Source organism: Oncorhynchus keta, chromosome 3, assembly GCF_023373465.1.
Source record: "Oncorhynchus keta strain PuntledgeMale-10-30-2019 chromosome 3, Oket_V2, whole genome shotgun sequence".
Classification (NCBI taxonomy): domain Eukaryota; kingdom Metazoa; phylum Chordata; class Actinopteri; order Salmoniformes; family Salmonidae; genus Oncorhynchus; species Oncorhynchus keta.
Window position 1 is genome coordinate 19,299,652 of NC_068423.1, and position 27,500 is coordinate 19,327,151.

At 41.7% G+C, this 27,500-nt stretch overlaps 1 protein-coding gene across 22 annotated transcripts in view; it reads left to right on the forward strand.

Annotated features, from left to right (window-relative positions):
* Positions 1 to 27,500, forward strand: part of LOC118363428 (neurexin-1a-like) — a 99,764-nt gene that overhangs the window by 32,538 nt on the left and 39,726 nt on the right. For 14 of the 22 annotated variants that reach the window (XM_052491919.1, XM_052491930.1, XM_052491940.1 and 11 more), the window contains 8 exons: positions 7,701 to 8,002; positions 9,422 to 9,445; positions 14,481 to 14,642; positions 19,550 to 19,621; positions 19,868 to 20,092; positions 25,782 to 25,929; positions 26,258 to 26,388; positions 26,822 to 27,006. In XM_052491919.1, the coding sequence (XP_052347879.1) occupies positions 7,701 to 8,002; positions 9,422 to 9,445; positions 14,481 to 14,642; positions 19,550 to 19,621; positions 19,868 to 20,092; positions 25,782 to 25,929; positions 26,258 to 26,388; positions 26,822 to 27,006 (1,249 nt within the window). The remainder of the gene's footprint in view (positions 1 to 7,700; positions 8,003 to 9,421; positions 9,446 to 14,480; positions 14,643 to 19,549; positions 19,622 to 19,867; positions 20,093 to 25,781; positions 25,930 to 26,257; positions 26,389 to 26,821; positions 27,007 to 27,500) is intronic. The other 8 variants (XM_052491971.1, XM_052491993.1, XM_052492054.1 and 5 more) reach the window with 1 other exon arrangement.

Below are 27,500 nucleotides of genomic sequence, written 5' to 3' on the forward strand. Positions count from 1 at the left end.
TGAATGTATGACTGTGAGCTTTTCTGCTTGGCTACAAACTGAAATAATTTAAAATACTGTATGTGTTCTAAATTGGAATGTGTCTTTGTTCATGTAGCTACACACTTAGAAGAAAAGGTGCTATCTAGAACCTTTTGGTTCCAGGTAGAACCCTATTGGGTTCCTTGTAGAACCCTTTCCCCAGGGTTTTCTACATGGAAACCAAAATAGCTCTACCTGGAACCAAAAAGTGTGTACTGTACATGTATGTGAGGTGTGTGTGCGTGTGCGTGTGCGTGTGCGTGTGCGTGTGCTTGTGCGTGCGTGCGTGCGTGCGTGTGTGCGTGTGTGTGTGTGTGTGTGTGTGTGTGTGTGTGTGTGTGTGTGTGTGTGTGTGTGTGTGTGTGTGTGTGTGTGTGTGTGTGTGTGTGTGTGTGTGTGTGTGTGTGTGCATGCATGCAGAAATGTAATGGCAGTCAGAGGGAGCTGACGTAGCCGTCATCTCAAAATAAAGAGGCTTTCTGGAGCTGACTATCTGAAATGAGTTTCTCTGAAGAAGCGGAGGGGGGTGATTGTCTGTGGATGTGAGATAGGGGAGGGGGAGATAAAGAGTGAGTGGAGAGAGAGATATGTTAAGTCCTTAGATGTGTTGGGTCTATCTCCAAAGTGCCAGTCCTACTCCAGTCAAACTTATTCTGACGTGTGTGTGTGTGTGTGTGTATGTGTGTTACAGAGAGGACAAGCTCTATTTCAGAAACCAGACACACAGACACACATACACCTTTTTGGTTACATTTACATTTAAGTCATTCAGCAGACGCTCTTATCCAGAGCGACTTACAAATTGGTGCATTCACCTTATGACATCCAGTGGAACAGCCACTTTACAATAGTGCATCTAAATCTTTTAAGGGGGGTGAGAAGGATTACTTTATCCTATCCTAGGTATTCCTTAAAGAGGTGGGGTTTCAGGTGTCTCCGGAAGGTGGTGATTGACTCCGCAGTCCTGGCGTCGTGAGGGAGTGTGTTCCACCATTGGGGAGCCAGAGCAGCGAACAGTTTTGACTGGGCTGAGCGGGAACTGTACTTCCTCAGTGGTAGGGAGGCGAGCAGGCCAGAGGTGGATGAACGCAGTGCCCTTGTTTGGGTGTAGGGCCTGATCAGAGCCTGGAGGTACTGAGGTGCCGTTCCCCTCACAGCTCCGTAGGCAAGCACCATGGTCTTGTAGCGGATGCGAGCTTCAACTGGAAGCCAGTGGAGAGAGCGGAGGAGCGGGGTGACGTGAGAGAACTTAGGATGGTTGAACACCAGACGGGCTGCGGCGTTCTGGATGAGTTGTAGGGGTTTAATGGCACAGGCAGGGAGCCCAGCCAACAGCGAGTTGCAGTAATCCAGACGGGTTACTACATGATTCCATACTATTTCATAGTTTTGATGTCTTCACTATTATTCTATGTAGAAAATAGTAAAAATAAAGAACAACTGCTGAAAGAGTAGGTGCGCCCAAACTTTTGGCTGGTACTGTAAATAATAGTATTTTTTCCTGATCAATCTACACACAATACCCCCTAACGACATCACAATACCCCCTAACGACATCACAATACCCCCTAACGACATCACAATACCCCTAACGACATCACAATACCCCCTAACGACATCACAATACCCCTAACGACATCACAATACCCCCTAACGACATCACAATACACCCTAACGACATCACAATACCCCCTAACGACATCACAATACCCCCTAACGACATCACAATACCCCCTAACGACATCACAATACCCCCTAACGACATCACAATACCCCATAATAACAAAGCAAAAAACTGTTTTTTATAAATGTTTGGAAAAAAACATATAAAACAAAAATATTACATTTACATAAGTATTCAGAACCTTTACTCAGTACTTTGTTGAAGCACATTTGGCAGCGATTACAGCCTCGAGTCTTCTTGGGTATGACACTAAAATCTTGGCAAATATGTATTTGGGGAGTTTCTCCCATTCTTCTCTGCAGATCCTCTCAAGCTCTGTCAGGTTGGATGGGGAGCGTTGCTGCACAGCTATTTTCTGTTCTCTCCAGAGATGTTTGATCGGGGTCAAGTTCGAGCTCTGGCTGGGCCACTCAAGGACATTCTGAGACTTATCCCAAAGCCACTCCTGCGTTGTCTTGGCTGTGTGCTTAGAGTCGTTGACCTGTTGGATGGTAAACCAAACGCAGTCAGAGGTCCTGAGTGCTCTGGAGAAGGTTTTCATCAAGGATCTTTCTGTACTCTGCTCCGTTTGCTTCAGGCCAAAGAGTTTAATCTTTGTTTCATCAGACCAGAGAATATTGTCTTTAGGTGCCTTTTGGCAAACTCCAAGCGGACTGTGATGCTTTTTTTTACTGAGGAGTGACTTCTGCCTGGCTACTCTACAATAAAGGCCTGATTGGTGGAGTGCTGCAGAGATGGTTGTTCTTCTGGAAGGTTATCCATCACCACATATTAACTCTAGAGCTCTGTCAGAGTGACCATTGGGTTCTTGGTCACCTTCCTTACCAAGGCCCTTCTCCCCCGATGGCTCAGTTTGGCCAGGCAGCCAGATCTAGAAAGAGTCTTGGTGTTTCCAAACTTCGGCCATTTAAGAATGATGGAGGCCACTGTGTTCTTGGAGACCTGCAAAGCTGCAGAAATGTTTTGGTACCCTTCCTCAGATCTGTGCCTCGACACAATCCTGTCTCGGAGCTCTATGGACAATTCCTTCGACCTCATGGCTTGGTTTTTGCTCTGACATGCACTGTCAACTGTGGGACCTTATATAGACTGGTGTGTGCCTTTGAATTTACCACAGGTGGAATCCAATCAAGTTGTAGAAACATCTCAAAGATGATGAATGGAAACAGGATGCCCCTGAGTTTCACAGCAAAGGGTCTGAATACTTATGTATATAAAGTATTTCTGTTTTTTATGATTAATACATTTGCAAAAATATATATATTTTTAAACTGTTTTCGCTTTATCATTATGGGGTATTGTGTGTAGATTGCTGAGGATTTTTTTTATTTAATCCATTTTAGAATACGGCTGTAATGTAACAAAATGTGGAACAAGTCAAGTGGTCTGAATACTTTTAAAAGGCACTGTATATTTTTAGATGTTATTTTATTTACAATATTAGCGAGGGTCAAGTGCCCAACCAATAGTCCTTATCCACAAAGGGGTGCAGCATAATTCAGTTGTAACTGGGCCAGCTGAAGTAGTCAGATCATTTATTATAAATACATTGTGTTATTGATGCCCATTCCGGAGCTGTTTCCGACTTTATCATCATTTCTTAATGACTTGCTTTAAGGGCTTTTTTGTGTGCGTACGTGTGCCCTGGGATAAAACTGATCTTATCCAGCTGAAGACAAAACACTGGGCTCTAACTGGAGAGATTGTCAGAGAGATTGTCAGAGCGAGAGAGAGAGCTGTAGGTGACAGACAAGACTGTAGGTGTTAAGTAGTGTTAGAGGCTAGTGTGTACTGTATATTTGAATGGTTTCAGTTGTAAGGGGTTAGGCACTAGGGTGTACATATTAAGGGTTTAGAGTGTAACTTGGTTAATAATAACATGATCATATATTCTAGAGCTGGACATCCATCAGTATGTGTAGGTGAGTGCCTTAGCGTAGGCGTGTGTTGGCATTTACACATGGTGTATGTGTGATGTGTAGGTTTGAGTGTACAAAACATTAAGAACACCTGCTATAGACAGACTGACCAGATGAATCCAGGTGAAAGCTATGATGTCACCTGTTCTTTTCTGTCACGCTGTTCCTTTGTTTTCCGCAGTGTATTTCTGTATTGTTTTAGTGATTCACCACAGTGAAGGCGTAGGCTCAGGTTTTCTGGTTCTCTGTGTTTTTGGTTGGATAGGATTCTCAATTTCTTTCAAAGGTTTTTGCATTCTTCATCAAACCATTTCTCATTGTTGTTATTTTTTTGGGGGGGTTTCTGCTTGAATTTAAATGTTACATGTTAGCTGATAGTTCAACTACAGTGTTTAGGCTTCCTACTGCTGTTTACACCTTCACTTTTGCAGGGGAACATTATATCCAGGAAGTTCTCTAGGAGGGATTTGTTGGTCAATCGTTTTTTTGTGGTAGGTTTCTACACTACCCTCCATCAGGCTTTGATGCCTCATGGTTGAGTATTGCTCTGTTCAAGTAGATGTGATTTTTCTGTGATCTGATAGGGGTGTCAGTGGACTGACTGTGAACGCTCTGAGAGACTCTAGGCTGAGGTCGATGATAAAGAAGTCTACAGTACTACTGTCAAGAGATGTGCTATAGGTGTACCTACCGTAGGAGTCCCCTCAAAGCCTACCATTGACTATATACAGAGTTGTGACCCATTTTTGTTGGTTGTTTTGTCATAGTTATGTCTACGGAGGCATATTGGAGAGGGGGTCCTGTCACCTCCAGGTCTCCCTGTGTGCTATGAATGTCGGGTTCTTGACAAGTTCTGGCATTTACTGTAGGTCGTCACAAACTAGTACTAAATGTCCCTGGACCTGGAAATGGTTGATCTCTCCCTCGCTTCCTCTCTCTCTCTCTCTCTCTCTCTCTGCTTCTCCCTCTCTCTCTCTCTCTCTCTCTCTCTCTCTTCCTCTCTCTCTCTCTCTCTCTGCTTCTCTCCATCTCTTCCTCTCACTCTCTCACTCTCTCTCTGCTTCTCCCTCTCTCTTTCTTTCTCTCTCAGGTAGTGTAGTCACCCTGCTGTTTCTCTATCCTCCATTTTGATTTAGTACAGCTGTCCCTGATAATGTACTGTTCACTCAATCACTCTCTCTCACAGAAGCACACACATGCACCAGTGGAGGCTGCTGAGGGGAGGATGTCTCATAATCATGTCTGGAACGGAGCAAATGGAATGGTTTAAAACGCATGGAAACCATGTGTTGATGTATTTGATACCATTCCAATAATTCTGCTCCAGTCATTACCACGTGCCCATCCTCCCCAATTAAGGAGCCCCCAACATCCTGTGACACTCACACACACACACACACACACACACACACAGCTGTAGCCTAATTGCACGGGGTTGCCATGGAAATGTCAAATGAGTATGTGAGAGGCTGAGGAGAGGAAAGAGCCGTTACATCAGCTGCCGTGTGTGATGTGATAGAATGGCCCACCGATGTCCTGCTGTCTGGTCGACTGATTGACTGGTTGGCTGACATCTAATGGTATGAATGTAAATTAGATCTACAATGTAATGGTGGTGAATGGGTGTGTGTGTTTCATTGTAAGAAATTGGTTCCTGTCACACTCAGCCCACACTCTCCCTCTCGCTCTCCCTCTCCACGGTAAAGACTCACCGTAGGCTCTGAGTTGGTAATAGCTTTCCTGACACAAATACACAAAAATGTACACACACTCACATGCTGTGAGGGAGGTAATTACCAGTGGCGTGTATTCGTGGATGCAGAGGGAAGCCAGGCGGTTTGACCAAATACTGGACCAATAAAAAAAAATGTAAGAAATCAAATAAATTATCTTTTGTCTCTCTGTGTTTTCATAACTATTTTTCAATTCTGATCTAACCGTAAATCAATATGTCGTGCTACTGGCCTGAGACGATTGAAGTTCAATATGTAGCCTAGCAGGCTAACTTAGCTGGTTCATTGTTGCCTATGCGAGGAAGTCAGGCTAGCAAGCATTTTAGCGAGGTAGCCTTTGACAACAAAAACTAAGACAGAGCTGACCATTTTGCCAACATGAAAGAGAGGAGTGTGGCATTGGCCTTCAGCTAGACTACAAATAGGCTGAAGCATTTTTTGTTTTACTTGCACATGTCACACGCACACAAACACACACGCACGCACGCACACACACACACGCACACAAACACACACACACGCACGCACACAAACACACACGCACGCACGCACACACACACGCACGCACGCACACACGCACGCACGCACGCACACAGCACGCACACAGACACGCACACACACACACGCACACACACACACACGCACGCACGCACACACACACACACACACACACACACACACACACACACACACACACACACACACGCACACACACACACACGCACGCACGCACGCACACACACACGCGCACGCACGCACACACACGCACGCACACACACACACACGCACACACGCGCACGCACACACACACACACACACACACGCGCACGCACACACACACACGCACACACAGGCGCACACACACACACGCACACGCACACACACGCACATGCACGCACGCACACAGACACACAGAAATCAGTACCATGGACAGCCACATTATATATAGCAACATTGATTGGACTAAATGGTTTTTGGTATCTGTACGTTTGTTTTCACTGTTTTAAGCAACGTACATACAGCCTTGTTGATTTGCTGTTTAAATGCTTAAGTTGAAATGGTGCTGGAATAGCAGAGGCAGTGTTCCTGTGTTCAGTAGTTGATCAGTAAACTGTGGAAAACAGGCACTTCCTGTATGTCATGTACACGTAGCTGTTTGTATGCAATATTCTCTTAGTGGACTTCACCGGACAGATGTTTTGTGATAAAACAAACTTATGTGTAGTTGAATTTATTCCGCCACAGTGTGACTGTTGTCTTTTTGTTGTCCTGGCCTTATTGTATTCCATTGTGCCGTATGAACAAATGGGTTACAGAGCAAACAACACAATTATCACAACATAGGTTGTAATAGGGCTTTTTTACCGGCTTGGCTTGGCTTCCTCAGTGTTTTTACCCATGTAACACTACTGGTAATTACACCCAGAACATACACACACACAGACACACACACACAGACACACACACAGACACACACACACAGACACACACACACAGACACACACAGACACACACACACACATACACATACACACACATGATCACATACTCTGGCAAATGCCTTTCTATTAACATTCACACACTGGCACACACACACTGGCACACACACTGGCACACACACTGGCACACACACACTGGCACACACACTGGCACACACACACTGGCACACACACTGGCACACACACTGGCACACACACACTGGCACACATAATGGCACACACAATAGCACACACACTGGCACACATAATGGCACACACACTGGCATACACACTGGCACATACACTGGCACACACACACTGGCACACACACTGGCATACACACTGGCACACACACACTGGCATACACACATTGGCACACACACTGGCACACACACTGGCACACACAATAGCACACACACTGGCGCACATTTGATTATATTATGCTGAATTATATAGCATGGCTGGTTGCTGATAGGTACTTAAGAACAGACACACACTCTCTCTCACACACACACACCATTCTAAACTCTCTAAACAAGATGACAGATTTTATAATGACTGTTGAATGCATCAAAAAGCGAAGCATCACAACATATCCTGATGGTTGAATGTCAACCCACTCATGAATGATCCATCCAACTCATATCAGATTACTAGATGAGCAAACAAAGAGTAAGATAGGAACATATCTCAGGTTATTAGGTTTCCATGTGTCATCAACATTGCTGTTTACACATTTAACATTATGTCATATTATAAATATTATAAAACATTAACAACATTGACTGGTCTCTGTTTCTCTTTCTCCCCACTTGTCGACCCATCCCTCCATCCTTCCATCCAACCTCCCTCCCTCCCCCTCCAGCCCGTGAGGACGACGTAGCAACCTTTAAGGGGTCAGAGTATTTCTGCTATGACCTGTCTCCCAGCCCCATCCAGTCCTCTAGTGATGAGATCACCCTGAGCTTTAAGACCCTGCAGAGGAACGGTCTAATGCTCCACACGGGCAAATCAGCCGACTACGTCAACCTGGCCTTAAAGAACGGAGCCGTGTCACTGGTCATCAACCTGGGCTCCGGGGCCTTCGAGGCCCTGGTAGAGCCGGTTAATGGGAAGTTTAACGATAACTCCTGGCACGATGTCAAGGTCACACGCAACCTGAGACAGGTAACCTGGCAACGGCAGGGGAGGGGCGAGATGAAAAGGGGGTTATAGAGAGGGGGTTATAGAAAGAGGGGGGGTTATAGAGAGGGAGGGTATAGAAAGAGGGGGTTATATAGAGGGGGAGGGTATAGAGAGGGGGTTTATAGAGAGGGGGTTATAGAAAGAGGGGTTATAGAGAGGGAGGGTATAGAAAGAGAGGGGTTACAGAGACGGGGGGTTATAGAGAGGGAGGGTATAGAGAAAGGGGTTATAGAGAGGGGGGGTTATAGAAAGAGGAGATTATAGAGAGGGGGGGTTATAGAAAGAGGGGGTTATAGAGAGGGAGGGTATAGAAAGAGAGGGGGTTATAGAGAGGAGGGTATAGAAAGAGGGAAGATTATAGAGAGGGGGTTATAGAAAGAGGGGTTATAGAGAGGGGGTTATAGAGAGGGAGGGTATAGAAATAGGGGGTTATAGAAAGAGGGGTTATAGAGAGGGGGTTATAGAAAGAGGGGGTTATAGAGAGGGGGGGGGGTTATAGAAAGAGGGGTTTATAGAGAGGGAGGGTATAGAAAGAGGGGAGATTATAGAGAGGGGGGGTTATAGAAAGAGGGGATTATAGAGAGGGGGGTTATAGAGAGGGAGGGTATAGAAAGAGGGGGGGTTATAGAAAGAGGGGGGTTATAGAGAGGGAGGGTATAGAAAGAGGAGGGGTTATAGAAAGAGGGGGGTTATAGAGAGGGGGGTATAGAGAGGGAGGGTATAGAAAGAGGAGGGGTTATAGAAAGAGGGGGGTTATAGAAAGAGGGGGGGTTATAGAGAGGGAAGGTATAGAAAGAGGAGGGGTTATAGAAAGAGGGGGGTTATAGAGAGGGGGGTTATAGAGAGAGGGGTTATAGAGAGAGGGTTTATAAGGAGAGGGGGTTATAGAGAGAGGGGGTTAGAGAGAGAATGGGAAAGAGATAAAGAGGGTGAATGAGGGAAAGAAAGGCAAAGAGAGGGTGTGTGCATGAGTGAGAAAGAGAGAAAGAGGGTGTATTTGTCTTAAACTCACTGTGTGTGTGTGTGTGTGTGTGTGTGTGTGTGTGTGTGTGTGTGTGTGTGTGTGTGTGTGTGTGTGTGTGTGTGTGTGTGTGTGTGTGTGTGTGTGTGTGTGTGTGTGTGTGTGTGTGTGTATATTAGCGTCAGGGCTGGGGGCACTATTCTTCTGCTAACTGTAGTCTTCTGCTGTTTGCCTGTGTGTACCAACCACTAACTACTAACTGTACTTACTAACCTGCTAGTAATACTAACTAACCTCCATCCATGGAATGTGTCATACTACTAACCTGTTGCCTTCTCCACTCCTCTCTAACCTCCACTGGCCTTCTACCTTTTCTTTGTCCTTTACGGATGTCGTTCTGTTCACACTTGTTGCTCTCCTTCCTCCCCCTCTCCACAAAGCACTCAGGCATTGGACACGCTATGGTAAACAAACTCCATTGTTTGGTAGATATAACTCTAATCCTTTCCCAGTTTCGGTTACTGTGTTATTTTCTGAGCCGTAGAACAACTAAAACTATACTAGAACAGGATGGTGGCGGTTGGTACTCTCGGCTTAACACTCCCCTCCTCCTAGCCCCGCTATTTTTTCTACCTTTCCTTTGACCTTTTTCCGACGTTCACTCCATCTCCCCATTGTTGACATGTAGGCGTGTCCTGATTTGTCTCTTTCCTCAGCTGCACGCGATTGGCCGCTCCCCCTGCATGGTGCAACTTCAGGTCCTGCCTCTCTGATTTGTCCATTTAACACAGAGACAGAGGCCAACCTCCCTCCCTCCCCCTTTTTAATTTTCTCCATTCCTCCTCTGCATGCTGTCCATCCTGCTGCTGAGCCCAGGCTCTTCTGTTGTTGTTTGTTTATCTTCCTCTTGCTGTTGACTGCATGCAGCGAGAGGCGGCTGCATGTGTGTGGAATGACTAACCCATTTAACACGGTGTGTGTCAGTGTGTGTGTGTCAGTGTGTGTGTCACATCATTCAGACCTGCTAATCTGACTAACTCCCCACACACACTCTAACCCACAACCCCTACCCCTCACACACTCCAACCCTCAACACTATCATCACTACTAGCATCATGTTTATCACTAAACTCAACACTACTAACAGCACTAACACCATTTACTATCAGAATATTAACTAATATCTAATACACTAACAGATTGTGGCTGCTGAGCCTCAACATATGCCTGAATAACCTGATTCGCTACTTATGCTAATGCAATATAGCCAGGGTAATCCTGGTTAGCTTCTTATGCTAATGCAATATAGCCAGGGTAATCCTGGATAGCTACTTATGCTAATGCTATATAGCCAGGGTCATCTAGGTTAGGTACTTATGCTAATGCTTTATAGCCAGTGTCATCTAGGTTAGGTACTTATGCTAATGCTCTATTGCCAGGGTCATCTAGGTTAGGTACTTATGCTAATGCTCTATTGCCAGGGTCATCTAGGTTAGGTACTTATGCTAATGCTCTATTGCCAGGGTCATCTAGGTTAGGTACTTATGCTAATGCTCTATTGCCAGGGTCATCTAGGTTAGGTACTTATACTAATGCTCTATTGCCAGGGTCATCTAGGTTAGGTACTTATGTTAATGCTATATAGCCAGGGTCATCTAGGTTAGGTACTTATGCTAATGCTCTATAGCCAGGGTCATCTAGGTTAGGTACTTATGCTAATGCTCTATAGCCAGGGTCATCTAGGTTAGGTACTTATGCTAATGCTCTATTGCCAGGGTCATCTAGGTTAGGTACTTATGCTAATGCTCTATTGCCATGGGCATCTAGGTTAGGTACTTATGCTAATGCTCTATTGCCAGGGTCATCCTCGTTAGCTACTGATACTAAAGCTAGCTACAACCTGAGCTGACTACACATGCTACTGTAATCTACTCGGTGGGTTAGCCATTGTTGCTAATGAACTAGTCAACATCAAGCTTGTTTGCGTTTTATAGAACCAATGTTATTCCTTTGGTTGTTCTCATGGCATGTGTTTCTAGCTCCAACAGTGCAGTAGTACCTAGCAATAATAATACAAAATATACAAATAAACTATACACACATCATCCAGAAAAGTTTTAAACAAAAAAATAAATTAAGAAGTATCAGAACGAGCAATGTCAGAGTCCGGAATATAAATATATATGTATATATATTGTACATTATAGACAGTACATTAAAATAAAAGGTGTGTACAGCAGTAGTTATATAGGATGAGCCATGACTAGAATACAGTATATACATACAGTGCCTTCGAGAATGTATTTATAGCCCTTGACTTATTACACATTGAAAATCTGTGGAAAGACTTGAAAATTGACCGCCAAAGAATGGGAGAAAATCGCCAAATCCAAAGCTGATACAGACATGCCCAAGACGACTCAGAGCTGATACAGACATGCCCAAGACGACTCAGAGCTGATACAGACATGCCCAAGACGACTCAGAGCTGATACAGACATGCCCAAGACGACTCAGAGCTGATACAGACATGCCCAAGACGACTCAGAGCTGATACAGACATGCCCAAGACGACTCAGAGCTGATACAGACATGCCCAAGTCGACTCAGAGCTGATACAGACATGCCCAAGTCGACTCAGAGCTGATACAGACATGCCCAAGACGACTCAGAGCTGATACAGACATGCCCAAGACGACTCAGAGCTGATACAGACATGCCCAAGACGACTCAGAGCTGATACAGACATGCCCAAGACGACTCAGAGCTGATACAGACATGCCCAAGACGACTCAGAGCTGATACAGACATGCCCAAGACGACTCAGAGCTGATACAGACATGCCCAAGACGACTCAGAGCTGATACAGACATGCCCAAGACGACTCAGAGCTGATACAGACATGCCCAAGACGACTCAGAGCTGATACAGACATGCCCAAGACGACTCGGAGCTGATACAGACATGCCCAAGACGACTCGGAGCTGATACAGACATGCCCAAGACGACTCGGAGCTGATACAGACATGCCCAAGACGACTCGGAGCTGATACAGACATGCCCAAGACGACTCGGAGCTGATACAGACATGCCCAAGACGACTCGGAGCTGATACAGACATGCCCAAGACGACTCGGAGCTGATACAGACATGCCCAAGACGACTCGGAGCTGATACAGACATGCCCAAGACGACTCGGAGCTGATACAGACATGCCCAAGACGACTCGGAGCTGATACAGACATGCCCAAGACGACTCGGAGCTGATACAGACATGCCCAAGACGACTCGGAGCTGATACAGACATGCCCAAGACGACTCGGAGCTGATACAGACATGCCCAAGACGACTCAAAGCTGATACAGACATGCCCAAGACGACTCAGAGCTGATACAGAAATGCCCAAGACGACTCGGAGCTGATACAGACATGCCCAAGACGACTCAAAGCTGATACAGACATGCCCAAGACGACTTAGAGCTGATACAGACATGCCCAAGACGACTCAGAGCTGATACAGACATGCCCAAGACGACTCAGAGCTGATACAGACATGCCCAAGACGACTCAAAGCTGATACAGACATGCCCAAGACGACTCAAAGCTGATACAGACATGCCCAAGACGACTCAAAGCTGATACAGACATGCCCAAGACGACTCAAAGCTGATACAGACATGCCCAAGACGACTCGGAGCTGATACAGACATGCCCAAGACGACTCGGAGCTGATACAGACATGCCCAAGACGACTCGGAGCTGATACAGACATGCCCAAGACGGCTCGGAGCTGATACAGACATGCCCAAGACGACTCAAAGCTGATACAGACATGCCCAAGACGACTCAAAGCTGATACAGACATGCCCAAGACGACTCAAAGCTGATACAGACATGCCCAAGACGACTCAGAGCTGATACAGACATGCCCAAGATGACTCAAAGCTGATACAGACATGCCCAAGACGACTCGGAGCTGATACAGACATGCCCAAGACGACTCGGAGCTGATAAAGACATGCCCAAGACGACTCAAAGCTGATACAGACATGCCCAAGACGACTTAGAGCTGATACAGACATGCCCAAGACGACTCAGAGCTGATACAGACATGCCCAAGACGACTCAAAGCTGATACAGACATGCCCAAGACGACTCAAAGCTGATACAGACATGCCCAAGACGACTCAAAGCTGATACAGACATGCCCAAGACGACTCAAAGCTGATACAGACATGCCCAAGACGACTCAGAGCTGATACAGACATGCCCAAGACGACTCGGAGCTGATACAGACATGCCCAAGACGACTCGGAGCTGATACAGACATGCCCAAGACGACTCAGAGCTGATACAGACATGCCCAAGACGACTCAGAGCTGATACAGACATGCCCAAGACGACTCAGAGCTGATACAGACATGCCCAAGACGACTCAAAGCTGATACAGACATGCCCAAGATGACTCAAAGCTGATACAGACATGCCCAAGACGGCTCAGAGCTGATACAGACATGCCCAAGACGACTCAGAGCTGATACAGACATGCCCAAGATGGCTCAGAGCTGATACAGACATGCCCAAGACGACTTAAAGCTGATACAGACATGCCCAAGACGACTCAAAGCTGTAATCGCCGCCAAAGGTGCTTCTACAAAGTATTAAGTCAAGGATGTGAATAGTTATGTATTTCATTTTTTTTTTTAAATGTGACAACATTTCTGAAAACCTGTTTGAGAGAAAAAAAAATCTATTTAATCCATTTTGAATTCAGGCTGTAAAAGAACAAAATGTGTACTAAATCAAGGGGTATGAATACTTTCTGAAGGCCCTGTGTAAAGTGGGTGGAACAGTATGTAAACATTATTAAAGTTCAATGACTATGTACATACAGTAGGGCAGCAGTCTCTACAGTACAGGGTAGAGTACCAGGTGGTTCAACAGGACATTTGAGGTAGCTTCAGTATTAGCTAGATATTTTAAATTAGGAACTTATCTTGAAAGATTTTTGGACTGCAGCCTTTTTAGCCCAATCAAGGGACTCGTGACTCGACTCGAACTTGAGTAAAAAGGACACAGACTTGGACTCAGATTTGTATTTGTTCTGCCTGCAGGACAGATCTGCTGCCCTGAGAACAGAGTTGGTTCCGTTAGACTCTAACAAGCCCAAACCACCTCATCACACAGACAGGAAACAGGTCCAAACACGCTAGACAAATAAAAAAGAACAGAAAAACACAGAAAAATCACACAAACCAAACATCAGATAGACCAATCAGAACACAGACCTAACACAGCTAGACCAATCAAATCACAGACCAGTTCAATACAACTGACCAATCAATCCAATCAACTGACCAACCAACCACAGCCAAGACCAGACCACCTCCCCAGAAACCTACCAAGTCAGTAAGGGCGCAGACTAATTTGGCAGGATAGCGCGTTGCGCTGCGTTTGGTGTGAGTATAGCGTGCCCTTTCCCTGTGCTTTGTTGCATAGGTGACCATCTCCGTGGACGGCATCTTGACCACTACGGGCTACACCCAGGAAGACTACACCATGTTGGGCTCAGACGATTTCTTCTACGTGGGTGGAAGTCCCAGTACTGCTGACCTCCCTGGATCTCCTGTTAGCAACAACTTTATGGGCTGCCTTAAAGAGGTGGGGTGTACACACACACACACTAACCCACTCGTACTCATCTATACATTATACACACATGCATTCACACATCTACATATGCGCATATCACAGTCTCATACAAAGCTAGGCCTACAGGTTTATCCACAGGTTCATGATCTCATACAGTATACACGGTAATATTGTGCACAGATACACACACATCTCATACAGTATATACGGTAATAATGTACACAGATACACACATCTCATAAAGTATATATGTTAATAATGTACACAGACACACACATCTCATACAGTATATATGTTAATAATGTACACAGGGAGATGCACACACATCTCATACAGTATATACGGTAATAATGTACACAGACACACACATCTCATACAGTATATATGGTAATAATGTACACAGACACACACATCTCATACAGTATATATGGTAATAATGTACACAGACACACACATCTCATACAGTATATATGTTAATAATGTACACAGAGAGATACACACATCTCATACAGTATATATGTTAATAATGTACACAGACACACACATCTCATACAGTATATATGGTAATAATGTACACAGATACACACATCTCATAAAGTATATATGTTAATAATGTACACAGAGAGATACACACATCTCATACAGTATATATGTTAATAATGTACACAGACACACACATCTCATACAGTATATATGGTAATAATGTACACAGACACACACATCTCATACAGTATATATGTTAATAATGTACACAGACACACACATCTCATACAGTATATATGTTAATAATGTACACAGACACACACATCTCATACAGTATATACGGTAATAATGTACACAGAGAGATACACACATCTCATACAGTATATACGGTAATAATGTACACAGGGAGATGCACACACATCTCATACAGTATATATGGTAATAATGTACACAGATACACACATCTCATAAAGTATATATGTTAATAATGTACACAGGGAGATGCACACACATCTCATACAGTATATATGTTAATAATGTACACAGACACACACATCTCATACAGTATATATGTTAATAATGTACACAGACACACACATCTCATACAGTATATATGTTAATAATGTACACAGAGAGATACACACATCTCATACAGTATATATGTTAATAATGTACACAGACACACACATCTCATACAGTATATACGGTAATAATGTACACAGATACACACATCTCATAAAGTATATATGTTAATAATGTACACAGACACACACATCTCATACAGTATATATGTTAATAATGTACACAGAGAGATACACACATCTCATACAGTATATATGTTAATAATGTACACAGACACACACATCTCATACAGTATATACGGTAATAATGTACACAGATACACACATCTCATAAAGTATATACGGTAATAATGTACACAGATACACACATCTCATACAGTATATATGTTAATAATGTACACAGATACACACATCTCATAAAGTATATATGTTAATAATGTACACAGATACACACATCTCATAAAGTATATATGTTAATAATGTACACAGATACACACATCTCATAAAGTATATATGTTAATAATGTACACAGGGAGATGCACACACATCTCATACAGTATATACGGTAATAATGTACACAGGGAGATGCACACACATCTCATACAGTATATATGTTAATAATGTACACAGACACACACATCTCATACAGTATATATGGTAATAATGTACACAGACACACACATCTCATACAGTATATATGTTAATAATGTACACAGGGAGATGCACACACATCTCATACAGTATATACGGTAATAATGTACACAGACACACACATCTCATACAGTAAATACGGTAATAATCTACACAGAGATACACACATCTCATACAGTAAATACGGTAATAATCTACACAGAGATACACACATCTCATACAGTATATATGGTAATAATGTACACAGACACACACATCTCATACAGTATATATGTTAATAATGTACACAGGGAGATGCACACACATCTCATACAGTATATATGTTAATAATGTACACAGACACACACATCTCATACAGTATATATGGTAATAATGTACACAGACACACACATCTCATACAGTATATATGTTAATAATGTACACAGGGAGATGCACACACATCTCATACAGTATATACGGTAATAATGTACACAGACACACACATCTCATACAGTAAATACGGTAATAATCTACACAGAGATACACACATCTCATACAGTAAATACGGTAATAATCTACACAGAGATACACACATCTCATACAGTATATATGGTAATAATGTACACAGACACACACATCTCATACAGTATATATGTTAATAATGTACACAGGGAGATGCACACATCTCATACAGTATATATGTTAATAATGTACACAGACACACACATCTCATACAGTATATATGGTAATAATGTACACAGACACACATCTCATACAGTATATATGTTAATAATGTACACAGGGAGATGCACACACATCTCATACAGTATATACGGTAATAATGTACACAGACACACACATCTCATACAGTAAATACGGTAATAATCTACACAGAGATACACACATCTCATACAGTAAATACGGTAATAATCTACACAGAGATACACACATCTCATACAGTATATATGTTAATAATGTACACAGACACACACATCTCATACAGTAAATACGGTAATAATCTACACAGAGATACACACATCTCATACAGTAAATACGGTAATAATCTACACAGAGATACACACATCTCATATAGTATATATGTTAATAATGTACACAGGGAGATGCACACACATCTCATACAGTATATACGGTAATAATGTACACAGAGAGATGCACACACATCTCATACAGTATATATGTTAATAATGTACACAGACACACACATCTCATACAGTATATATGTTAATAACGTACACAGATATACACACATCTCATACAGTATTTACGCTAATAATCTACACAGATACACACACATCTCATACAGTATATACGGTAATAATGTACACAGAGAGATACACACATCTCATACAGTATATATGGTAATAATGTACACAGATACACACATCTCATAAAGTATATATGGTAATAATGTACACAGGGAGATGCACACACATCTCATACAGTATATATGTCAATAATGTACACAGAGAGATACACACATCTCATAAAGTATATATGTTAATAACGTACACAGATATACACACATCTCATACAGTATTTACGCTAATAATCTACACAGATACACACACATCTCATACAGTATATACGGTAATAATGTACACAGAGAGATACACACATCTCATACAGTATATATGGTAATAATGTACACAGATACACACATCTCATAAAGTATATATGGTAATAATGTACACAGGGAGATGCACACACATCTCATACAGTATATACGGTAATAATGTACACAGAGAGATACACACATCTCATACAGTATATATGGTAATAATGTACACAGATACACACATCTCATACAGTATATATGGTAATAATGTACACAGATACACACATCTCATACAGTAAATACGGTAATAATCTACACAGAGACACACACATCTCATACAGTATTTACTCTAATAATCTACACAGAGACACACACATCTCATACAGTATTTACACTAATAATCTACACAGAGACACACACATCTCATACAGTATTTACGCTAATAATCTACACAGATACACACACATCTCATACAGTAAATACGGTAATAATGTACACAGATACACACACATCTCATACAGTAAATACGGTAATAACATACAGAGAGATACACACATCTTATACAGTATATACTGTAATAAGACACAGAGATGCACACACATCTTATACAGTATATACTGTAATAGGACACAGAGATACACACACATCTCATACAGTAAATACAGTAATAATGTACACAGAGAGATACACACATCTTATACAGTATATACGGTAATAAGACACAGAGAGATACACACATCTTATACAGTATATACGGTAATACGACACAGAGAGATACACAAAAATGTTATACAGTATATACGGTAATAAGACACAGAGAGATACACACATCTTATACAGTATATACGGTAATAAGACACAGAGATACACACACACACATTTGGCAGTGGCACACACACCCACTCTCCCTCTGCAGTCTTCAGAATCTGAGAGAATCAGTGATGAGTGTTGCTGAGGGAGCAGACGCAGCGCTAAGCACTAACATGCTAATTGGCTCTGCCACCGAGACCCTCTATCCATCCGCTCTGCTCCAAATGCGCCAACGGCACACACACGCACACGCACACACACACACACACACACAAACAAACAGACAGATGATTTGCCAACGGTGATATCATTAGTAGTGTGTGCGTGCGTGCGTGCATTCATTCGCGCGTGTACGTGCGGTTGATTGGGACTGATGGTGTTGTAGGCATGCTGCTGTCATTTACATATCTAATGTGATCGTATGCTAATCCATAGGAAATAATTAAGATGTAAGACGGAACACACTCGCATGACTGATCATCAGCCCTGTACAATATTTCATGCGCACCAACACACAAACTTATGCACACTCACACACACACACACATACACACATAAAAGGCTGCATCTCATTAGTTCTTCCTCTCCTCTTGTCCTCTCCTCATGTCCTCTCCTCACCTCATTTCCCCTCCTCATCTCCTCTCCTTCATCTAGACTGGTATTGAAACACAGGTTTGGTGGAAGCAACATGACAGTGATAACTGAGGCTTTGCTTTCTTCTGTGACTGAAGGAGAGGAGACAAGGAGAGAGGAGATACAAGACTATTCATTTGCACTCTTCCTCTCAACCTTAATTTCCCTCACCCCTGCTCTGACCCCTCAACCCTGACCTCTAGGTGGTGTATAAGAACAATGATGTACGGTTGGAGCTGTCTCGGCTGGCTAAGCAGGGAGATGCTAAGATGAAGGTAATATACACCATAGTTTCTTATTGGCTGGTCTTATTGGCTGTTCTCAAATCACATCCTAACCCTTAAGTAGTCCATTGCAACACAGCCCTATTACTCAGTTTTTCACTCTATTTTATTGTTTCAATTTAATGTGTGGCATTTTTAACATTTGATTTGGGGCCGGAAGAAAATAAGTAACATACTAAATAAAGAATAAATAATTGAGAGGAACAAACTAAATTAACAAACTTTCCCATCCATCAGGTGAGCGGTATAGTGGCGTTTAAGTGCGAGAGCGTGGCGACCCTCGATCCCGTGACCTTTGACACCCCAGAGTCGTTCGTGGCATTGAGCAAGTGGAGCGCCAAGAAGGCGGGGTCAATCTCCTTTGACTTTAGAACGACAGAACCCAACGGACTGATGCTCTTCAGCCACGGGAAACCACGGCAACAGCAACGCAAGGACCCCCGCACACCCCCCACCCTAAAGGTAAGGAGACACACGCTGACCAAGCACACATTGGATGTTTCTCAATATGCGTACTACCGTGCTTCACAATCTCATGCGCCGAGTGCATTCTCCAAGGATGTTCTCTTGATTATGTTCTTATGAGGACGAGAGTGTGGAGAACATATAAAACTTTCTATTTGAGAAGGACTCCCCCTACTGTATTACCTCACGCTGCACCTCCCCATTTACTGAACCTTCTTCCAACCAGGACAATGACAACAATAGAGACCAAACAAGATGTACACAAAGCAAACGTTTTACTTCATACCTATCAGCTATCTATATGTGAATCGTAATAATGTACCTAACCAGATAGTTTAACGGGAAAAAATGACCTAAAACTAATTTTATGCAAGGTAGATGTCAACTCTTTGTATGTAGCTAGCTAGCTAACGAATATTAGTGGCTCTTTGGCTAACTAACCGCAGTAAGCTAGCCAGCTAGCCCTACTGACTTACTATGGGCAAGTGGATATTTATTACTGTATTATGATCAAATATTGTAGTCAGGCAATGTGAGATATAAATAGGCAATGTGAGATATAAATAGGCAACGTAAGATATAAATAGGCAACGTGAGATATAAATAGGCAACGTGAGATATAAATAGGCAACGTGAGATATAAATAGGCAACGTGAGGTATAAATAGGCAACGTGAGGTATAAATAGGCAACGTGAGGTATAAATAGGCAACGTGAGGTATAAATAGGCAACGTGAGGTATAAATAGGCAACGTGAGATATAAATAGGCAACGGGAGGTATAAATAGGCAATGTGAGGTATAAATAGGCAACATATGAGATATAAATAGGCAACGTGAGGTATAAATAGACAACATATGAGATATAAATAGGCAACGTGAGGTATAAATAGGCAATGTGAGATATAAATAGGCAACATATGAGGTATAAATAGGCAACGTGAGATATAAATAGGCAACGTGAGATATAAATAGGCAACGTGAGATATAAATAGGCAACGTGAGATATAAATAGGCAACATATGAGATATAAATAGGCAACGTGAGATATAAATAGGCAACATATGAGATATAAATAGGCAACGTGAGATATAAATAGGCAACATATGAGATATAAATAGGCAATGTGAGATATAATTAGGCAACATATGAGATATAAATAGGCAATGTGAGATATAAATAGGCAACATTTGAGATATAAATAGGCAACGTGAGGTATAAATAGGCAACATATGAGATATAAATAGGCAACGTGAGATATAAATAGGCAACATATGAGATATAAATAGGCAACATATGAGATATAAATAGGCAACGTGAGATATAATTAGGCAACATATGAGATATAAATAGGCAATGTGAGATATAAATAGGCAACATATGAGATAAATAGGCAACATGTGAGATATAAATAGGCAACATATGAGATATAAATAGGCAACCTGAGATATAAATAGGCAACATATGAGATATAAATAGGCAATGTGAGATATTAATAGGTAACATATGAGATATAAATAGGCAATGTGAGATATAAATAGGCAACATATGAGATATAAATAGGCAACATATGAGATATAAATAGGCAACATATGAGATATAAATAGGCAACGTATGAGATAGAAATAGGCAACATATGAGATATAAATAGGCAATGTGAGATATAAATAGGCAACATATGAGATATAAATAGGCAACATATGAGATATAAATAGGCAACATATGAGATATAAATAGGCAACGTGAGAAAGAAATAGGCAACATATGAGATATAAATAGGCAACATATGAGATATAAATAGGCAACATATGAGATATAAATAGGCAACGTGAGATATAAATAGGCAACATATGAGATATAAATAGGCAACGTGAGATATAAATAGGCAACATATGAGATATAAATAGGCAACGTGAGATATAAATAGGCAACATGAGATATAAATAGGCAACATATGAGATATAAATAGGCAATGTGAGATATAAATAGGCAACATATGAGATATAAATAGGCAACGTGAGATATAAATAGGCAACATATGAGATATAAATAGGCAACGTGAGATATAAATAGGCAACATATGAGATATAAATAGGCAACATATGAGATATAAATAGGCAACGTGAGATATAAATAGGCAACGTGAGATATAAATAGGCAACGTGAGATATAAATAGGCAACGTGAGATATAAATAGGCAACGTGAGATATAAATAGGCAACGTGAGATATAAATAGGCAATGTGAGATATTAATAAGTAACATATGAGATATAAATAGGCAACATATGAGATATAAATAGGCAACATATGAGATATAAATAGGCAATGTGAGATATTAATAGGTAACATATGAGATATAAATAGGCAACGTGAGATATAAATAGGCAACATATGAGATATAAATAGGCAATGTGAGATATTAATAGGTAACATATGAGATATAAATAGGCAACGTGAGGTATAAATAGGCAATGTGAGATATTAATAGGTAACATATGAGATATGTTGATGTTGATGTTTATACTGGTGTTGATGTTGATGTTTATACTGTTGTTGGTGTTGATGTTTATACTGGTGTTGGTGTTGATGTTTATACTGTTGTTGGCGTTGATGTTTATACTGTTGTTGGCGTTGATGTTTATACTGGTGTTGATGTTTATACTGTTGTTGGTGTTGGTGTTGGTGTTTATACTGGTGTTGGTGTTTATACTGGTGTTGATGTTTATACTGGTGTTGTTGTTGATGTTTATACTGGTGTTGATGTTTATACTGGTGTTGGTGTTGATGTTTATACTGGTGTTGGTGTTTATACTGTTGTTGGTGTTGGTGTTTATACTGGTGTTGGTGTTGATGTTTATACTGGTGTTGATGTTTATACTGGTGTTGATGTTTATACTGGTGTTGATGTTGATGTTTATACTGTTGTTGGTGTTGATGTTTATACTGGTGTTGATGTTTATACTGGTGTTGGTGTTTATACTGGTGTTGATGTTTATACTGGTGTTGATGTTGATGTTTATACTGTTGTTGGTGTTGATGTTTATACTGTTGTTGGTGTTGGTGTTTATACTGGTGTTGATGTTGATGTTTATACTGTTGTTGGTGTTGATGTTTATACTGGTGTTGATGTTTATACTGTTGTTGGTGTTGATGTTTATACTGGTGTTGATGTTTATACTGGTGTTGATGTTTATACTGGTGTTGATGTTGATGTTTATACTGTTGTTGGTGTTGATGTTTATACTGTTGTTGGTGTTGATGTTTATACTGGTGTTGATGTTTATACTGTTGTTGGCGTTAATGTTTATACTGTTGTTGGTGTTTATACTGGTGTTGATGTTTATACTGTTGTTGGTGTTGATGTTTATACTGGTGTTGGCGTTGATGTTTATACTGTTGTTGGCGTTGATGTTTATACTGTTGTTGGCGTTGATGTTTATACTGGTGTTGGTGTTGATGTTTATACTGGTGTTGGTGTTTATACTGGTGTTGGTGTTTATACTGGTGTTGATGTTTATACTGGTGTTGATGTTGATGTTTATACTGTTGTTGGTGTTGATGTTTATACTGTTGTTGGTGTTGATGTTTATACTGGTGTTGATGTTTATACTGTTGTTGGTGTTGGTGTTTATACTGGTGTTGGTGTTTATACTGGTGTTGATGTTTATACTGGTGTTGATGTTGATGTTTATACTGTTGTTGGTGTTGATGTTTATACTGGTGTTGGTGTTTATACTGTTGTTGATGTTTATACTGGTGTTGGTGTTGATGTTGGTGTTGGTGTCGATGTTTATACTGTTGTTGATGTTGATGTTTATACTGGTGTTGGTGTTTATACTGGTGTTGATGTTTATACTGGTGTTGATGTTGATGTTTATACTGTTGTTGGTGTTGATGTTTATACTGGTGTTGATGTTTATACTGGTGTTGATGTTTATACTGTTGTTGGTGTTGATGTTTATACTGTTGTTGTTGTTGATGTTTATACTGGTGTTGATGTTTATACTGTTGTTGATGTTTATACTGGTGTTGGTGTTGATGTTGGTGTTGGTGTCGATGTTTATACTGTTGTTGATGTTGATGTTTGTACTAGTATTGATGTTTATACTTGTGTTGGTTTTGATGTTTGTACTGGTGTTGATGTTTATACTGGTGTTGGTGTTTATACTGGTGTTGGTGTTGATGTTGATACTGGTGTTGATGTCTATACTGGTGTTGATGTTTCTACTGGTGTTGCTGTTTGTACTGGTGTTGGTGTTTGTACTGGTGTTGGTGTTGGTGTTTATACTGGTGTTGATGTTGATGTTTATACTGGTGTTGGTGTTGATACTGGTGTTGGTGTTGATGTTGATACTGGTGTTGATGTTGATGTTTATACTGATGTTGATGTTTATACTGGTGTTGGTGTTGATACTGGTGTTGGTGTTGATGTTTATACTGTTGTTGGTGTTGATGTTGGTGTTGGTTTTTATACTGGTGTTGGTGTTGATGTTTATACTGGTGTTGATGTTGATGTTTATACTGTTGTTGGTGTTTATACTGGTGTCGGTGTTGATGTTTATACTGTTGTTGGTGTTTATACTGGTGTCGGTGTTGATGTTTATACTGGTGTTGGTGTTGGTTTTTATACTGGTGTTGATGTTGATACTGGTGTTGATGTTGATACTGGTGTTGATGTTTATACTGGTGTTGATGTTGATACTGGTGTCTGTGTTGATGTTGATACTGGTGTTGATGTTGATACTGGTGTCGGTGCTGATGTTGATACTGGTGTTGATGTTGATACTGGTGTCAGTGTTGATGTTTATACTGGTGTTGATGTTGATACTGGTGTTGATGTTGATACTGGTGTTGATGTTTATACTGGTGTTGATGTTGATACTGGTGTCTGTGTTGATGTTGATACTGGTGTTGATGTTGATACTGGTGTCTGTGTTGATGTTGATACTGGTGTTGATGTTGATACTGGTGTTGATGTTGATACTGGTTTTGATGTTGATACTGGTGTCGGTGCTGATGTTGATACTGGTGTTGATGTTGATACTGGTGTCAGTGTTGATGTTTATACTGGTGTTGATGTTGATACTGGTGTTGATGTTGATACTGGTGTTGATGTTTATACTGGTGTTGATGTTTATACTGGTGTTGATGTTGATACTGGTGTCTGTGTTGATGTTGATACTGGTGTTGATGTTGATACTGGTGTCTGTGTTGATGTTGATACTGGTGTTGATGTTGATACTGGTGTTGATGTTGATACTGGTTTTGATGTTGATACTGGTGTCGGTGCTGATGTTGATACTGGTGTTGATGTTTATACTGGTGTTGATGTTGATACTGGTGTTGATGTTTATACTGGTGTTGATGTTGATACTGGTGTCGGTGTTGATGTTGATACTGGTGTTGATGTTGATACTGGTGTTGATGTTGATACTGGTGTTGATGTTGATACTGGTGTTGGTGTTGATGTTGATACTGGTGTTGATGTTGATACTGGTGTCGGTGCTGATGTTGATATTGGTGTTGATGTTGATACTGGTGTCGGTGTTGATGTTTATACTGTTGTTGATGTTTATACTGTTGTTGATGTTTATACTGTTGTTGATGTCGGTGTTGATGTTGATACTGGTGTCGGTGCTGATGTTCATATGATGCTGTTTTTTCTATTGTTGCCGTTTCTGTTGCAGGTGGATTTCTTTGCCATCGAGATGCTGGATGGTCACCTGTATCTTCTGCTGGACATGGGCTCAGGAACCACCAAGACCAAGGCCATCGACAGGAAGGTCAATGATGGGGAGTGGTACCACGTCGACTTCCAGAGGGACGGACGCTCAGGTATCTGATTTTATTTCACCTTTAACCCATTAACAGCCATTCTTATTTATAATGACGGCCTGGCAAGTGGGCAGTGGGAAAGGTAACTTAACCTTTCACATTCACATTTGAGCCATTTAGCAGACTCATTCTGAGCGACTTACAGTCAGTGTCAGAGCACCCTAATCATTGATCCCTCTTAACCCTAACCTTGTATGTGTGTGTGTGTGTGTGTGTGTGTGTGTGTGTGTGTGTGTGTGTGTGTGTGTGTGTGTGTGTGTGTGTGTGTGTGTGTGTGTGTGTGTGTGTGTGTGTGTGTGTGTGTGTGTGTGTGTGTGTGTGTGTGTAGGTACTATCTCAGTGAACTCACAGCGTACAGCGTACACCGCTCCAGGGGACAGTGAGATTCTAGACCTGGATGATATCCTGTACCTGGGAGGATTACCGGAGGACCGCCAAGGACTCATCTTTCCTACTGAGGTGTGTGTGTGCATTTGTTTATGTGCGTGTGTGTGTGTGGACGTGTTTAACTATTCTTGTGGGGACCCGAAGTCCTTACGAGAATAGTAAACTAACAAAAATTTGACCAACTGGGGACATTTTGTTAGTCCCCACAACGTCAAATGCTATTTCTAGGGGGTTTAGGGTTTAGTCTAGGGGGTTTAGAGATAGGTTAAGGGTTAGGATTAGGAGCTAGGGTTAGTTTTAGGGTTAGGAGCTAGGGTTATGTTTAGGATTAGGGTTAGTTTTTTGGGTTAAGGTCAGGGTGTGTGTGTGTGTGTGTGTGTGTGTGTGTGTGTGTGTGTGTGTGTGTGTGTGTGTGTGTGTGTGTGTGTGTGTGTGTGTGTGTGTGTGTGTGTGTGTGTGTGTGTGTGTGTGTGTGTGTGTAACCTGTCTCTCCTTTCCCCTGTAGGTGTGGACAGCGTTGTTGAACTATGGATATGTGGGCTGTGTGAGAGACCTGTTTGTGGACGGTCAGAGTAAAGACATCCGTCGTCTGGCTGAGGCTCAGAGGGCTGTAGGGGTGAAACCGTCTTGCTCCAGAGAGCCCCCTAAACAGTGTCTGTCCAACCCCTGCCAACACAGCGCCACCTGCAGGTAACGCAGCTACTTACTCAAGTTAGGTCTACTGTACAGTACGGGACTATGTAGATGTGTGCTTGACTGTTTCTAAAGGACTCCCTGCACTTTGAACTAAGTTCTAGACTGAGAGAAGACTTTTAGGCATATTTAAAGAATGTTTTTCATGTCAATAAAGCACCTTGAATTGACCCTTCGCTAAGCCCGCCCCAGAATTTTGGACAACCAATCTCAGTGCTTCGGTGGACAACTGTCGCTAACCAAGCTCGAGTCCAACGCCTAGGACAAGCTCTCGTTTTAAACCATAGATAGACCGTATGTTTCAAATGCATGAAAGCCAATGAGGGCAATGGAAAAAACTGGGATGTTTTTATTTGATTTTTTATCCTACATTTAAAATGGCAGAATAATTTAACAATAATTGATTCCTGAAATGCTGTTGATTGAGTATTTTTCAAATCCGAAATTATAATTTTGTTGCATTGTTTGCGATCTGGTTAGTTAGCTCTCAT